Below are 16,613 nucleotides of genomic sequence, written 5' to 3'. Positions count from 1 at the left end.
ACTTTCTAAGTAAAAAAAATCAAAATCAAGATTTAACAAAGGAAACTAATGAGAAAATGCAGATCAGAAGTATTTAAATAGTACTGCAATAGGATTTTCCATAATTTAGCCTTTAACTATAAATTCTTAATTGGACAAAGTCCTTAGGGGCTAGTATAAACCTGCCAGGCATTTTCAAAACTTGTAATAGTACATTCTGTGGAAGCTCTGGAAGCTCCTCTCCTTTATGGATATTTATTTACTCTGCAGCAGTGGCCACATGAACTATTCAACTGTACTCAGGGTTAATGTAGTAGCCTCCTCTTTTATTATGATGATTTATTTATTTTTACATAAATAACTTAGGTCTCATAACCAAGATCTAATAAACACACACAGTATTTGTGTGGCTTGGCCTAAAGCAGTTTCAGCCAACTGCTGTTGAAGGTCACCTATTTAACATTGAGTCAGCAGGGGCTGAAAAGTTCATCTTCAAAAATCCTTTAGCAGAAGGCTCCAAAAATTCAAATTTTTGCCCCACAATGGATCTTAAAGGAGATTTCTGTACACCCATGGCAAACTCTACCTACCAAAAGGAATGGAGAATGCACTATTGTCAGAATAATTGATAAGATGCTTCTTACCTTCTCAAAGTCTTTTTCTGGCCTTTCCTCAATCTGTAAAAGAGAGATTGAGAAGGAATCATTAATAGAGTCAATAAAGGGTAAGAGAAAGCAGTAATATACCAGAAATGCCACCACATCCTCCCCCTCCCAAAAAGCAAGATACCAAGTTAAACTTGAAATCTAAAGCTTCCAACCTGTGGTAAATACTCCCCACCCAAGACAACAGGGACTGCAACTTCAGAGATCCAAGACTACAAAACTGATCCTTGAGTCAAACATCAGGGATCAGCCCAAAGTCTAAATAAATGGCTCTTTTAGGGTTTCAGTACTTCCCTGCAATTTACTAATTTAGAAGAGAGATCCTGCACTAAAACTAGTCTAGAAAAACCCAAACAGTGAGAAAGTAGCATTTAGGAGGACAGGAAATTATCATGGATGCAGACAGCTTAAATGTTTAAAAGTTACGGAATATCTCCATCTAAAATGGAACTAAGTGTAAAAAGGACTGAATGAAATGAAAAACTCAGCAGAACTCAACAAGTCCTGAATTCTTCTTGGAACATTCAGCACAGTCAAGATGGTTTCCCAAAAGACTCCTAGAAAATTAATGTCTTCCCCACACCAAGAAGAGTCTAATGGCCAAAGGGAATAGTGTTTTTGAAATGACTGGAAAAACAATCAGGACAGACCTGATTCAGGGGAAGGCAGGGGATAATTGAGGTTAAGCTGATAATTTCCATTGAAAACACACTCAAAAAACCTACATCTCTTTCTAATCAGTACACATTTGGCACAGTTGTTGGGGTTTTTTCTTTGAATTATATAGAATAATACGGGTATGATCCTACTCATCATTTTTGATGCTACCAATGTTACCCTACTAAAAAAAAAAATCCCAGAACTGAGAGATACCTGTTACAAATCAGCTTTTTACACTGGCATCTCACAGCTAAAATTCCCTATGAATTAACACTAAGAAAACTTAAGTCTGAGGCTTTGAAGTAAAATAAGCCAGACTTAAAGCACTAGATCTAAACTTTGCAAAGACACTGAATACACAAAATATTTAGGGAAAACCCCCTCAAATCTCTGAATTTGGAGGCAATAAGAGAGGGTCATTAATGAAGGCAGACACTTAGACCCAATGAACAAAAGTTGTGCAAAGAGCTTTTTATTTTCATGCCAGACAGCTCCAAGTGCTGGGTTTGGCAGCCTTCTAGCCCGGCCAAACACTGTGTTGTTGTTTATCAAGACAGCTGTGGCAGTGTCAGTAGTGGCATGTGACAAAAGATTAGTGTGTACACACACATCTACCTCTGGAAATCTGTGTACAGCCTTTGCAAAATCTGTCTTCCAGGGCACAACTAAAAATATTTATTTTCCTTCAGCCATTTGCACAATGGCCTCTATTTTGTGAAACCAAGTGCAACCTCAGTTTTTAGCAAAAAAAAGAAGGGAGCAAATATTGATATTGTTTTAATGATGCATCACGAGTCAAATAAAAGCTTCCATTTACAAAGGGGAATGCTGAAGACAAGGTGGTGAGAGATACAACTACAGTGAGTATTTCTACTCAGAGCACCCATAACCACACCTATGAAGCCTGCTACACCTTTATTGCAAAACTATCTTAAGTAATAACCCTAATGGGGCATAATCTTTAATAATGAAAGCTATTGAGTAACATCTAAAATTGAGATGGTTAAGAAAACCAACCAGATTTCATTTTCCCTAGTGATGCCCTTGCACACATCCATCCGGTGCCATGAATGCCATACTCAGAGCAGTTCCTCCTCAAAACCAGTAACTATCCCTACCAATTTGTTTAAATATTAACACTTAAAAACTCAAACAACTTTGAGAAAAGCCAGTTCCTCACACCAAAATAACACCCCCACATTACCTAGATGCCTCCTGCTACACGACACTTTTCTCAGCAAAAAGCCAGTCGGAAACAAGCAGCATTTAATTTTATGGTTGCATGGCAGTGATAAGCCAAAATCTGTCTTGTAGAAAGAGAGAAGCCTAATCTTAGGTTAATATTTTATTCAGCTTTCATCCTGCTCGTGTTTGGAGAAATTCACAGCATCACTCCTTTAAAAATATAAACTTTTCCTGAAGGAATCAGCCACTAGAGGGAACTCCAGGTTTCCAGCCTTCTGCCAGTCCCCCTCTGGCAGTTGATTCAGCAATAAATGAAACACTGAAAGGTCAGGAGAGAAATGTTTATTTTTATTTGATGTTGTACAGAATTCTTGCCCAAAACACTTACCTTCTGTATTAGCATTCAATCAAGGATACTGCTATTATTAAATAGGCTGAAAAGAACTTCTCCACCTTCACAGTACTCAGCACAGCCCTTCATAAAAATATCCTGGCTTTGGGACTTTTCCACACACAAATATAAAGGACTGACAGAATACTTGTCGGTAAAGGAGATTTAAAAAGGGATTCACCTAATGGTACCTTTAATTTACACAATACTACTACTTTTCATTTGCACAAGGGTATGGGTCTGTCTCTAATCACAGATTATCTTCCTCTTCACCAACAACTGGGGCAATTTGTACTTTAGTGCGTAAAAAAGCAGGAAAAGGAAGTAATTTTCTGAGGAACTCCAGCACGCACATCTTTGTTTTGGCTGGTCTCTGCAAAATAAGTGCAGTGGGATCAGAGTTCAGCCTCTTCTGACAGTGATTTCGGAATAAATCCAGAGGCACATTACAAAAATGTCAGCAGTATCAGAGCTCACCACAGCTGGAAACATAACACGAGCAAAGCCACCCCACAAGCCTTTATATGGATAAAGTGCCTGTTTTCCATAGATTAAAAGGGTTAACCCTTGAAGCTCTTTGCCACCAGTGGAGTGTCCAGGCCAAGATGAATCCCTGCAGCACTACCACAGAGCATCCCACCAAACAAACACCTACTGCAAGTAAAGGGCTCTTATAATCAACAAAGACCAGGACTGAGGCACAGTTTCCAGCTTCCAGGCTCCTGAACAAGCCTGGAACTCTTCTGTCTGTCCCAAGCTCAGGTATCAGAACAACTTCAGTGTTCAGCATGTGGCTGTCACTGCCCAGGTCCAGCTCAGATCTTGCACTTAGCTCAACTTCCTCACGAAAGCAAGGGGGTTTTTTGGTGACAAATCAAATTAAGATCATTTCCTGCCCTTAAAGCAGCACAGCGCAGCTTGAAATAGAAATATGGCCCACAGCAGAGGAAAGCTGTTAGGCTAGAGCTGAACACGGGATGGTATCTACAAAATCTGGAATTAAAAAGCAGAAAAGAGGTACTGCAGTCAGTACAACCCCTCCTACAACCCCCATCTTACCAGTCTGATCAGCTGGGCTGGGGCAGGCAGTAACAGAGCTCCTGCTGTTTCTCCAACGAGAGCCACCTTAACTCTAGCAATTAGCAACAAGCCTTTCACAGTCAGCAGGGGAAAACCACTGCTGAAATTTGTCAGGTCTGAAGAGGGTTTGTGAGAAGAATCTTCTCTCAGGAATGAGTGCTATGCCAAACGTCACTGCCTAAACAAACTTATCAGTCCCAGAAATGCAAGTTAGCACTGCAGCAAATCCTCACCCCAGAGGGGCCCAAAGCACATCCAGACTGTCAGAGGCAGGGCTAGGATACAACCTACCCCAAACCTTCAGATACAGAGAAGGCAAAGCTTCGCAAGTGCCTCCATCAAAGTTAGGTCTGTCAATATCTTCATTTCATTTCTGGTGAGAACATGATGAGCTTCTGTCAATGGTCAAAGGTGTTCACAACTGGGCATTGATGTATGACCTGAGCACTGCATGTATGACCTGGATGCATGGGCACAGTGGGGAATGAGAGGCTGGAGAGCAGCAGGGACATGGGGATCCTGGTCAGTGGCCGGTTGGATCTGAGTCAGCAGTGCCCTGGAGCCAGGAGGGACATCCCCATCCTGTGGCATCAGGCCCAGCATGGCCAGCCAGGCCCGGGAGGGGATTGTCCCACTCTGCTCTGGGCTGGGGCAGCCTCGCCTCGAGTGCTGGGGCAGTTTTGGGTGCCACAATATAAGAACAATATTAAGCTGTTACAGATTGTCCAAATGAAGAGGGGGAAGGGCCTGGAGGGGCCACACGAGGAGCTGCTGAAGGCTTTTGATTTGTTCAGCTGGAGCTCAGGAGACTGAGGGGAGAGCTCACCATGGCCTGCATCTTCCTCCCCTGGGGCAGCTCCCACCTCTGCTCTTTGTGACCACAGACAGGACCCAGGGAACGGCTGGAGCTGTGCCAGGGCAGGGTCAGGGTGGATATCAGAGAAAGGTTCTTCCCCCAGAGGCTGCTGGGGAACTGACCAGGCTCCCCAGGGAATGGGCACGACCCCAAGGCTGCCAGAGCCCCAGGAGCATTTGGACACTGCTCCCAGGGATGCCCAGGGTGGGATTGTTGGGGTGTCTGTGCAGGGCCAGGAGCTGGACTCAGTGATCCCTGTGGGTCTCTTCCAGCTCAGGATATTTCACAACTCTGTGTGCTCGGGCTGAACTCCGACTGCTTGTGTTGCTGCCTGAGCCTCCAAAAGAAGGGAGAGACCCAGGATGAGCCATCATCTTCTCACCATAGCAAAATGTGCCCTCTCCTCTTGTTTTGCCTGCCTTGCCTTAGAAAGCCTTCAGATAAATTCTTCAGACTGCATTCTGAGTCTGTTCCAGATTTAGAAATAATTGCTTTTCACTCGTAGCTTCTTAATTTAAAAAAGAAAAATAACAAAACTCCTGCAACTCATATTAAAAGCCCAGCTCTGCCAAAACACGCTGAGAACTCAGGCACAAGACTTACCCCCATCTGTACAGAAATATCTGATGTTTGCTCTCAGTAGTCTTAAGATCTGTACTTTATGTGAGGATCGTTTAATATTAAACAACGTATTTGCATATCTGTAGTAACTGCAAGGACAGCAGATAATTACCAGTGGGGATAACATGAAAAATGTCAAAGAAAAATAAACAAACAGCAAACTTCATTCAGATACAGTAAAATCTTAAAATAACTACAAAGACAAATATTCACACATTGTGTTTAAGTATTTCCCTGCCTGTGACTGTATCACCAACACGGTAACAAATGAGAACATGGGCTGGCAAAGCTGTGCACAGCAGGAAAACTACTGCAGGAAAACTGCTGCTGCTTTTTGTTCACTGTTCAGTGAACAGTGATAGAAGGGGGAAACAACATGCTGAGAAAAAATTCAGAGCTGCGGTGACAAGCTGTTGTATGCTTTCATTTAGAAAGTTCCATGGAATCATTCTCCACTCTCAAGCACCTGACTGAAAATGCTACCAGAACACTTTGAAGCCTGTCAGTAAAAGTGATCCCTCAGTCTGAGCTACAGGAAAAGCAATATCTGTTTAATACAGGAAAAAAATATTATAATCACAAGGAGCTGCGGGATTGACCCCGTGTAGCGTTAAGAACTTTTAGGATCAGCTAGACTCACTGTGACATTAACTCTCTGCTCTTCTTCAAGGTGACAGAGATAAGGGAAGCTCTTCACACCGGGCAATAAACCACTAATTGAAACAAAAAAAGGTAATTTAAGGAGTGCCTGTTGTCTCCCTGCAGAGCAGATTCGTGGTGCTGACACATCAAACCATCTCCAGCCACTTGCATACCAAGAGGCCAAAGTGCAAGCAGAGAATTTAAAATTAAAAAACCTCCCTTGCACCTCTCAGCATCCGTGACTCCTGTAAGCAACTTGCAGCAATGACTCAGTTGGAATACAGAAAACACCTAATAGAAACCAACTGCAGTGTGTGGGTACCCAGTTCTTATTGCCTTTCCAGAATTTTAATGGAACCCCTGTTTATTCTGATTAATTTTTGCTTTGGGGGTAATTGAAATTCAGTTTGCAAAGCCATTTTTGAAGTATTACTAATATAAGTTATATTCTGCAAGAACTCATAGCTCAGGGACTCAGGTTCAGGGGCTAATTAAAATACTGATTTATTTTTAGCTCACCAGCTGCCATACATTATCTGATGAAAATCCCTCTATTATGAATGTACTCTTGGAACACCAAAACTTCAGAGCACACAGCTCTGTTCTGTCAGTTTTCAAATGGCAGCCTACAAAACTCACTCTCTGTGGCAAATTAATGTTATTATAGTTTAGTTTACTGTAAGCTGCATGTTTCCTCTACGAGACATCCTACTGCACTCAGCAGCTGTCCCCAGGCTTGGAAAAAAATCAGGGAAGATACTCAGAACTGTAAACAGCTACAGAGAGGAAGAGCCACAGAGAGCATAACGTGCCATTAAAAAAATTAAAGACAGAAATGCCCTAAAAGCAAGGGATGGACAAGCCTTTAGCACCTGAGCCTTGTTCAGCCACAACTTCTGCTGGGTACTTCTTACCCTTCCAGCACTTCACCATGCTAAAGACTGCAGTGTCTGGCACTCCACAGTCCCACAAAGATGTTCCAATCCAGCCTCTGGAGAGCCCTGCAGCTTTGCACCAAAATACTGCTCACTGGAGAGAAACAGAACTGCTTGAATGCTGCAACTAAGAGTTTGGGTTTCCTGCTCCCCCAAAGGAGACACAGCACTTCCATCAACAACCCAGTCTTTTCCACAATAACCTTGCTGTGCTTTATTCTCAATTTGAAGCAAATATGGCATTGTCATGAGAGTCCAAAGCATACTTTCTGTTGTAAAAACATGTGCATCTGCACAGAAATCACTTCAGTTTTGCAATTTCTCCTCTGGCTTCTCTGTCTTAAGCACTGCCCAGGAGGTCCAACTAACGCCCTAAGGAACTGCCTCATGAGGGACAGTGACCTCTCTGTACACAAAAGACCTGAAGAAGAGAGGAATGAAACAGCTGAGGGACAAAGAGAAATAGAGGAGCTCACCACTGGACTGGCCCGAGCAGAGCTGGCTCTGGAGGATGCCCGAGATCCCGAACCAAGGTAGCAGCTGTACTCGGAAGGCTGCCGCAGGAAAACCGGGAGCAGCAGGCAGAGAGAAGAGAAGAGAAAGGCATTAGAACTGGGAAGGAAAGCAGGAGAGGATGTAGAGCATCACATCTGAAATTAGTTAAGGAGGTGGTTACATGCAGCTGGACAAAGGGACAGCAGTGAAAGTCAGAGAACAGACTGTTAATTTGAAAATAAAGGCAAGCAGTAATTCCATTGGCAGTTCAAGTACAGTTTTGATTCAATTCTTAGAATACTAATGATGTATTTTAATCTCTTCAGGTACCAGTCACAAGTAAACAATTCAGTTTCTCTACAAAAGGCTTAATCCTACTACTTTGCAAGAGCTCTGAGGCTCTGTGGTGAATCCCTTCCCCATGTTCCCCAACGTTGCACACATATAAAATTAATTCATGCTCCACAGGCCACAGGAAGAAACATCCATATATGTGGGGATTAAAGTAAAAACTGAGACCAGCTCAGAGACTGAGTATCTCTCCTGGTTTTCCAGCACCTGCAGTCCTCATCTCCTGCCAAAGAAAGTCTTTTAGCTTTTTTTTAAAAGGAAACATCTAAGCAGAGATGCAGGACAGGGCTGGCTGGTTGCTGACAAGGACAAAGAACGTGTCTACACTGTTTTATTTCCAGAGGTTTTAATGCAGTGAAAGTGGAGCAGGGAAGTGAAAGTTTAAAGTGTCAGGGAAACAGAACTAGAACTCACTTTGGAAATAATGAGTTTATTTTAGAGGTGATTAGGACTGCTTCTCAGATACAAACACAGAAATCTGAAGAATTATCATACTTTGGAGATGCTGTGGGGCTTTTTAAGGCTTTTTTTATTAAGTCAGCTGGCCACTACAGGAATCCCTGGACTCTTCAGCTTTACAGAAACAGCCAGGCATTTACCAGGCCACTGCAGGGCTGCTCCGTCATCTTTAGTCACAGTAACAAAGCAGCACAGCATCAACTGAAAATTAGCTTCCAGCACTAATAAATGGTGAGAGGGTAAGCTGGAAATAACCCCAGCTAGAGCAGAAGCACAAGGTCAGCCACTGACCACAAAACATTCCGTGCAAGGTGCACAGCCCTCAGCGAGCCCTCGGGCAGGGCAGTGTCCTTGGATGCACCCAGAGGGGGGCCCTGGCATCTCCAGAGGAACTGTGGCTGCCCCATCCCTGGAATGTTCAGTGTTGGATGGGGCTTGGACCGAGCTGGGATAGTGAAAGGTGTCCCTGCCCAGGGCAGGTGGTTGGAACAAGGTGGCCTTTAATGTCCCTTCCAGCCCAAACCATTCTGGGATTTTATGTCTTAACACTGGCTTTGTGCACCTGATCTTCATTTCAGAGGGGGGAATATGCACAATGTAAAACTCTGCTGCACACTGTTCACAGCTATTGCCAATCACACAATAACTCCTAAACCAAAGACAAAAAAGACTGAAGTAAAAATACAGGGTTTGTTTGGTCACCGCACTGTTTTTTGTTTAACAAAAGAAGGGTTTAGAATACATTTTTAACACTGACAAGTCCCATATTAATGTTTCCAGGCCCTATTTATTCCACAGCTGCTCCCTGTGCATTGCAGGGCTGACTATGGAAGCAAGTAGCTGTGACCAAGCAAGGCCACTTTCAGCCTCACCCCCTGCATTCACCTGCTCATCCAAAACCACGTTTTGGGAACAGCCAGCCAAGTGACACTCCCTCTCCACGTTAATAAGGTGCAGAGGCATTAAAATAACCACAGTTGTTGAGACGAAGCCACTCCCTCTGAGGCAAAGCCCTCCTGTTTCAACTCTCTCATTACTACAGGCAGCAGGAACTGGAAGGGCTGGGTTACACACAGGCCTCCAAATACCTGTGGCACAGGCTGAGATGGGGATGGAGGGAGGGGAAGGAGCCCCAGTGTTTTAGTCAGTGTTCCCTGCTCAAGCACTGACAGCCCGTGAAAGACCTGCAAACAGGTTTTTGGGCTGTAAATGACTTCTCACAGCTGTGAATCAGTCGGATGGCAAGAGGATGGCACAGCCCTTGAAGGACCAACAAGGGCTTAGTAAGCATTCTTGAAAGTGTTTCCTCCTCCAAGCTAATAAAAATGTAATGTTTAAAGTAACATCAGTGCTCTGCCTTGAGGCTTTTCACTCTTACGGCCTGAGAGGGTGTTTATTTGTTTGCTGGGTTTTTTTGGGTGGGTGGGTTTTGCTATCATCAGTGAAGGGGATGACAGGCAGAAAAAGCAGCAGGCCCACAGAGGAGGACTTAAAAATCAAAAGAGATTGGCTTTTTTTTTCCAGGTGGACACAACAGCAGCAGATGGACTACCTGGCCCAAACACCAACAGAGGAGAAGGGGTGAAGGCATTTTCTGCCTTTTAATCTGTAAATAGACTCCTGGAGTTTCTCTTTTTTGAAAGGAAATAATTTATATGGTCATTCCTCACACTGTTGCTCCCCAACCATGACAGAGCCCTCCACTCTCAGGAACATGTATTTTGGAGGCACTGTCACATATATGAATGTAAAATATATTTGAGTATAAATCCAAGAAACAAAACCAAGCAAGCCATATCTTCACACAAATCATTTAATTCACACTGCTTATGTGGAATTGATTTTAAAATTTTTGGCTGATTGTTTTTTAAACTTGTATTTTTCTCAGTTTTGAAAAGAAGAATAAAGTCTCAGGGAGGGAAAGGACTTCATGTATGGCCTTTCCAAGGTGTTTTATCTGCAAACCAAGCGCGAGGCAGAACTGGATTCCCTGTCCCACAGAGGGGTGAGTTCCCATTGATCACCACTCATTAGTTCATAGAAACCCACGGGAATGGTGCTCCCACTTCTGCTGCCTACAGCAGCAAGCCCTGGATGTCACACAGCCCGTGTAAAACGTTCCTCAGCCCAGCAAAGGACAGACACAGAGCAGGGAAATGCAGAAAACCTCTTACAGCGCGGGAACTGGGGGCACTATAGCGCCGGCTCCCGCTGTAAACGCTCTCCTCGTACACAGACGCCTACAATTAAAACACAGAGTCAGCACAGGAGTGGCAGCTCAGGCTGCAGAGTCACAAATTCACCAAGGACACGTGGCCATGAGCAGGACGGGCAGGACAGGGACATCTCCGGTGTGCAACCACAAGCAGCATGCGAGGGAAGATCCAAGGCGACCTGGGGAACACCACGGGACACGTGCAAGGTCCGACACATCCCGCAGGCCATCGCACCCCATGCGTCCCTAACCCTTCTCCCAGGGTTTCAACTCAGCAGTCACCTTAACACTTCCACTGCCTATCCACACAATGGCTACATCAATTCTTAAACTGTTCCCATCTGTTTCACCTTCCATTGCTGGTGCTGGCAGTGAGAGGAAAAGCTCCCACCTGATGAGCTTTGCTTACCAGCCAGTTTGGTAAATTAATAAAAGAGGAGGAAAATGTGTATTTTAAGACTGACTCCAGTCTAGCACAGAGATCTGTGATTCAGGAAACACAAGGGGAGTAGGAAATTCTACCTTTAAGCTTTGAGAAAAAATTCTGAGAAGTTCATTTTAAACAAGAAGGCAGGAATTTGTCTAAAAAAATTTGTGAACAGATTTTTGTTAGTTGTTAAGCAATCAGAAAGAATTGATGTTGCCTCTCTGTCCTGCTCCTGCTAATACACCAAGGAAGACACCTCTCTCCACACGGACACAACACCCATGGCAGCATCGCAACCCCACAAGCACTGTCCCAACAGGAATCAAAGGAAGGATCAGCAAATCCAGGTCTGCACAAACAGCATCACACACGTGGCATTCAGATGGATGGGACACCGGGGTGTGAGACAAATGCACCCGACAGGAATTACAGACAGAGGCAGGGGACAACATGTGCATGGCTGGGGGGGAGTGGCTCTGGTGTTGGTGTTCAGAGCATCAGCACAACAAACCCTGTAACTCCTGGCTGGCAGGGCATCGCTGTACAGCAGGGAGGGCTGAGGGAGACAAGCACAACACTTTTTTTTTCCTTGGCAGAGAAAATGAAACAAAAAAAAGGCACCTACAGCAGAATTAACCCTCTTGGTGAGAGATTAGGATCACTACACTACAACAGAAGGAAACTCCGTACAGAGAATATTAGTCATCTGCACTATAAAAGCATTAGATCTCAGCTCCCAAAGAATAAGAATACCAAGCAGACACGTGCATTTCCTACAGGAAGGGAGGACACGACAGTGTGCAAAAGAAAACCAGCATAATTTAAGTTTAGGTTGTTAAGCTGTTACTGTCTCCCACATGTTTGTGTACAGGAGCGAGAAAGGCGGTTTCTCCTCACTTCAACCAAAGCCAGAAAAAGAGCTACAGAGAAGTGCTTCAAGATACACACTCTAAGTGTTTCACACAGCTGTAAGATCATCTCCTGTGTATTTTATTATTCACAAACGCAGAGAAAATCCAAATAATTCAGGAAAAAATCACAAGTGCTTCACTCAGAGCAGCTTGAAACAAGTGTTAGTAACCATCCTCCCCCGAGATGCAGCAGTTAAACAAACTCAGAGCATTTGCCGTGTCTGGCAGAGTTGGGTGCAAGAGAGACTCCAGCAGTGATCCCCAGCCCAGGGCTTGCAGCCAGGTCCCACTGCCAGTGCCCCACTCACACCCCTTGTGCTATGTCCCCAGGCAGGACCTGGAGCACTGCTGGAGCTCTGCTGGCACTGGGCTGGCCGAGCTTTGCCACACACAGGGGATAATCCAACCTCCTGGGGATTTTACAGCTTCACTGATGTTCTTCTGGCACTCTGGGAATGGCTTCCCTGTAATTTCATGTTGTACAGACTGGATTGTCTCAAGCTCACCAGACTGACATGCTACGCAGAGGAGCTGCCTCAAATAGAGAATTTCAGGTAATTAAGATTTCCCTTCTTTTTCCAGACCTATTGAGGCCAATGGCAGACAAGGAAAGGGAGGAGCAGCAAAGGAAAACTGATTGTGCTCATTTGAAAACAGTTTTCCATTACTCATTCCAATCTTAAAAGGTCTGATTTGTTTGGGGTTTAAGTTTCACTAAAAAGAGCTACAGAGACCAAATTGATTCCTAAGTACAGGAGGTTGTATTATCCAAAGAAAGTCCAGGCCAGGTGAAGCCAGAGGGCAACAGACCCAATTTCCATTTTGGGAAGGAAGTTGAGATGTGGAAGCATAGCTGCTGCTGGGCAGACCCAGGTCAGAGTAGTACGAAGCCTGCATCAACAAACAAAACAAAAAATAACTCCTGGAGAACTCAGCTTCATTCTTTATTCCTTTAAATGGGAAGAAATGTAAATTAGGTGATTACAAACGGCAAGCAGTCTAAGTGGTCACAGATGCAAAAGGAAGAGAGGACTGCATTAAAGCTGTGAGGATGTGTAAAAATTGTGGGACCTTTCGGGCACTGGAAAAATGCACTGACCAGAGAGCTGGTCAGGTTGATCCTGAGGAGTTTATGCCCTGTTAGCTACACCCCCAGGAGAAGATGACACCCTGGGAGATAGAGAGCAAAGCCAGGGACCAAAACTGCTGGCTGTGCCCAGCAGGAAATGCGAGCAAGCCACTGTCAGATATGGCAAGGCTGAGTGGGGAGATAACTCCTCGTTGAGAAGCGAGACTGTGCACATTAAACACCTTCTTTAAATTAAACACCTTCTTTCCCTGCTTTCTACCTTGCATCCAGTCATCCTTGCACTTTTGGTCCACTTAGGGGATCTTAATGAGGAATGGTTGCTGTGAAAGATATCACGCCTTCACCTCCTTAGCTACTCTCCAGAGCCCTGCATTTACAGCTATACCCTGACACCTTTCCTCTCCAGACATTTCTCATGGCGGTCTAGACAGCCAAGGTTCTCTCTGCTTTCAGCAGTCAGCTCCTTACTAGCCCTAACTCATCCTTGCTTCACCACTGTGGTCCATGGAGGTGTTAATTTCTTCACAAAGGAGGGAGACCTGTGGCAAATCAAAGAAACTTGTTTGCTTTCCTCTCTCACTGCAAGCAAACCGATGTTTGGATATGACACAATACCCACAGGTACAGGCTGAGGGTAAATCATTGTCTGACCTCAAAAAAAAAAACCCTAACCTAAGAAACAACCAACCCACAAACTAAAACCCCCCCAAACAATGCCTGTAAAATAAGACTTTTACTGAAAGGAAGCCTGAACTGAACTTCAAGAAATTATTTTCATTCCTACTTAGGGAGTTTGCAATCTGCACATGGACTATCTGAGCACATGGCATTAATCACATCTAAGGGATCAAGCTGTGACACTGCAAGTGCAGTGTCCGCATGGAGATCAGTCCATTCTGTGACTTAAAGCTGGACACCTACTTTGGAAACAGCCATTGCCAGCAGGTCCATCGCTTCCCTGCTGGCCTGAAGAATTTTCCTCTTTTTCATTTTTCCTTCTCCTTTATGATTCAGCTTGGGCTTTTTGGAGAGAATATTCCTAAAAAGTGAATGCCAGCCAGGCTGGCATCAATTTGGTTTGAAGTTTCAGCTCTTCTGAGTTACCCCCAAACTTTCCTCCCCCTCCTAATTAATGATTACTCCAAACAGCAATGGAACTACAAGGAACTAACGATGTTGCTGTAATTAAGCTCTCCTCAGACTAAACCCTCACGCTGAAAACCCTAATTCCAGGATGATTTTAAATTATTTAAATGGAAACCAAACAACTTCTTCTCCCTGGATGACTTTCTTGCAGATGTTTTGCTCTCCCTGCGGTCCTTGGAGCACTGGAGTATGTCAGCAAAGAGTAAGAACATCATTTGTCACCAGTGCTACAGAATAAAGCTCCTTGAACTCATCAGATGGGCCAGCAAGAGTGCCAGCAACAGGACAGGCTGTTTTCTTAGCAGTTCAAGCAACAGTATTTCATTGTCTTTTATCCACATAATGCCAGCTAAATTATCTGGCAGCAACAATTTAAAATGGACGTGAAATAGCAGGTCCTGTTTCACTGTTTATCCAGGCGCCTGCTTAACTCCGTGCCTACAAAGTAACCCCCTGAACTCTCTCTCATGTTCAGCGTGTATTGCTTAAACACTTGGCTAAATGGAGGCTTAAAAGGAGTTTATTTTTCGCCTAAACACTGAGCTTTAGGCTTCATACCGCTAAGTTTCTTTAGAAGCCTTGATAGCACAAAGATCAACAGGCTCTGAGCTTTTGTCTGGCTTTGTTAAAATAAAGAGGAAAAAAAAAATCCCCAAACAGTTCCCCCTCTGACCCCAGGCTGTGCTTGGACAGCCCCTTTAAATCATTTGCACAAACCCCAATATTTAACAAATCCAGGAGCTGCTGTAAGTGACACACAACACTTGTTGAGCTGGAACAGGAGGGAACATTGTGACCTACATCCTCACAATGCAGTTAATAATTAAGCTTTTTTGGACTAGAAGTAAAAGTTCATCAATGTTAAGTAGCTAAGTGGGAGCACTTGCACTGGGCTCTTCACCTCTGTAGGCGTTTCCAGAAACCCTAGGATATGGTTTATAGAGGAAAAAACCAAACCAAAGGCATTTAGTTAAGCAAACTTCAAATAAACAACACGCATTTGGGGAAAATTCAAAATCCAAAGTCCATTTTAACTATGCAAATCTCAAGGCATGGACTAAATTAGGAGAGTCAGTGCTAGAGCACGGTGTGAACACCTTGCAGAGGTTGAAAAGCACTCATTCTGTTTCCAGCACGTGGAAATCTTCCCTGCCAGTGCTGTACAATGTAATTTCTACCCAATTTTGTTTTACAAGTTAAAGCAGTTCTGGCTTTCAAGATCCTTCTGTACCAATTTCAGAGACTCCCCTTCCCACTCATGGCTTGATTTTTGATTTTTTTATTTCTCCCAGACAGCTTTTTGCTGCACCTCCAGTGTCTGACAAACTTCAAACCCACAACATGCAAGACAGGAAAAACCTGCTTCACTGCCGAAAAGAATTTGCTAATTAGGTAAATCCCATTAAATAGCGTAATAGAATTTTATAGCAGTAGAAATCATCTACTAACCCTGCTAGATTTTCTACTCTGGGATGATCCATACACGTCTTCCTCATAACCATTGGTCTGTTATGGAAGGAAAGGAAAAAAAAGAAAAGACAAAAAAGGAGAGAAAAAAAATTGACGTAGACCCCAAAGGGAGTTTTTAAGCAAATGTCATCACTTATGAAAAGCAAAGGCAGAGAGAGAACTTTTCAAAGATACACCAGGAACAGGAGCAGTGCGGGATTAGGTCATGATTTCAAACACGAGGACACGAACATTTGTGTCAATACCTCTGTAACAGCCAAAAATGTCAAGGATACTCCTGCTTGCCCTTTTTGATCCCCTTTTTGCCTCCCCTATTATTACTGGTCTATATTCAAACACTCTGTGAAGGGAATAGGGGACAAAAAAGAGATTAGAGACTTGTATCACCATACCTATTTATACCTCGGGCAGCTAAGCAACTAAAAAGCAGCAAATTGTAGTAGGAGAACTAATTCTATTTGAGAAATCCAGCTTAGTAAACATGCAGTGCTGTATAAATTCTCTTCTTTTTGATTTTGAGCATCAAAATTAAACCCAGACAGTGGCCATCTGCCACACCCCAGGATTCTGCAGCAGTCTGAGGGCTAGTAAGAGATTTGGGTGGGCTCAGCTGTCCTCCCTGGTGTCTGGAAGATGTTTTCTCTCAAAGGAGGAAAAACAAACAGGCCCAGAAGGACTGTTCCATAAACAGGGTGAGGTGCTTCAAATCCCTATGGCAGCAGTGCTGGGAATAAAACAAAACAATCACAGTGACTCAGTCCTTAGTCTGGGAAAGTGGTGGTGAAGAAAAGAGGACAGACCCAAAAGTCACCTCAATCGATAGCATTAAAAGCTCAGGTTTCCCCAGCAATTCACTGTTCTGGTATCACCTCACAACGAGCCCTGGTTTAACACTGAAAACAAGGAAGCACTCTGTGTATTTGGGGCGGGGTTTAGTGGAAATTTAATTAGAATTTCTATTCAAATTAAGTTTTGAAGTCCATGTTTTAATGCGTCCCCGAAATGAAAATCCACTAGAACCAATCTGAATCAATT

General features: G+C 43.8%; 1 protein-coding gene across 9 annotated transcripts in view; it reads right to left on the bottom strand.

The window, feature by feature from the left end:
• Positions 1–16,613, bottom strand: part of LRRFIP1 (LRR binding FLII interacting protein 1) — a 102,984-nt gene that overhangs the window by 22,644 nt on the left and 63,727 nt on the right. For 8 of the 9 annotated variants that reach the window (XM_082284647.1, XM_082284650.1, XM_082284654.1 and 5 more), the window contains 5 exons: positions 15,558–15,614; positions 12,683–12,763; positions 10,494–10,559; positions 7,491–7,568; positions 624–656 (listed from right to left, as the gene is read on the bottom strand). In XM_082284647.1, the coding sequence (XP_082140773.1) occupies positions 624–656; positions 7,491–7,568; positions 10,494–10,559; positions 12,683–12,763; positions 15,558–15,614 (315 nt within the window). The remainder of the gene's footprint in view (positions 1–623; positions 657–7,490; positions 7,569–10,493; positions 10,560–12,682; positions 12,764–15,557; positions 15,615–16,613) is intronic. The other variant, XM_082284649.1, reaches the window with a different exon arrangement.

The sequence above is a fragment of the Coloeus monedula genome (genome assembly GCF_965178545.1).
Source record: "Coloeus monedula genome assembly, chromosome: 7".
Classification (NCBI taxonomy): Eukaryota; Metazoa; Chordata; class Aves; order Passeriformes; family Corvidae; genus Coloeus; species Coloeus monedula.
The sequence above is the reverse complement of the archived record's forward strand: the minus strand, read 5'-3'. Positions and strand labels throughout refer to the sequence as shown.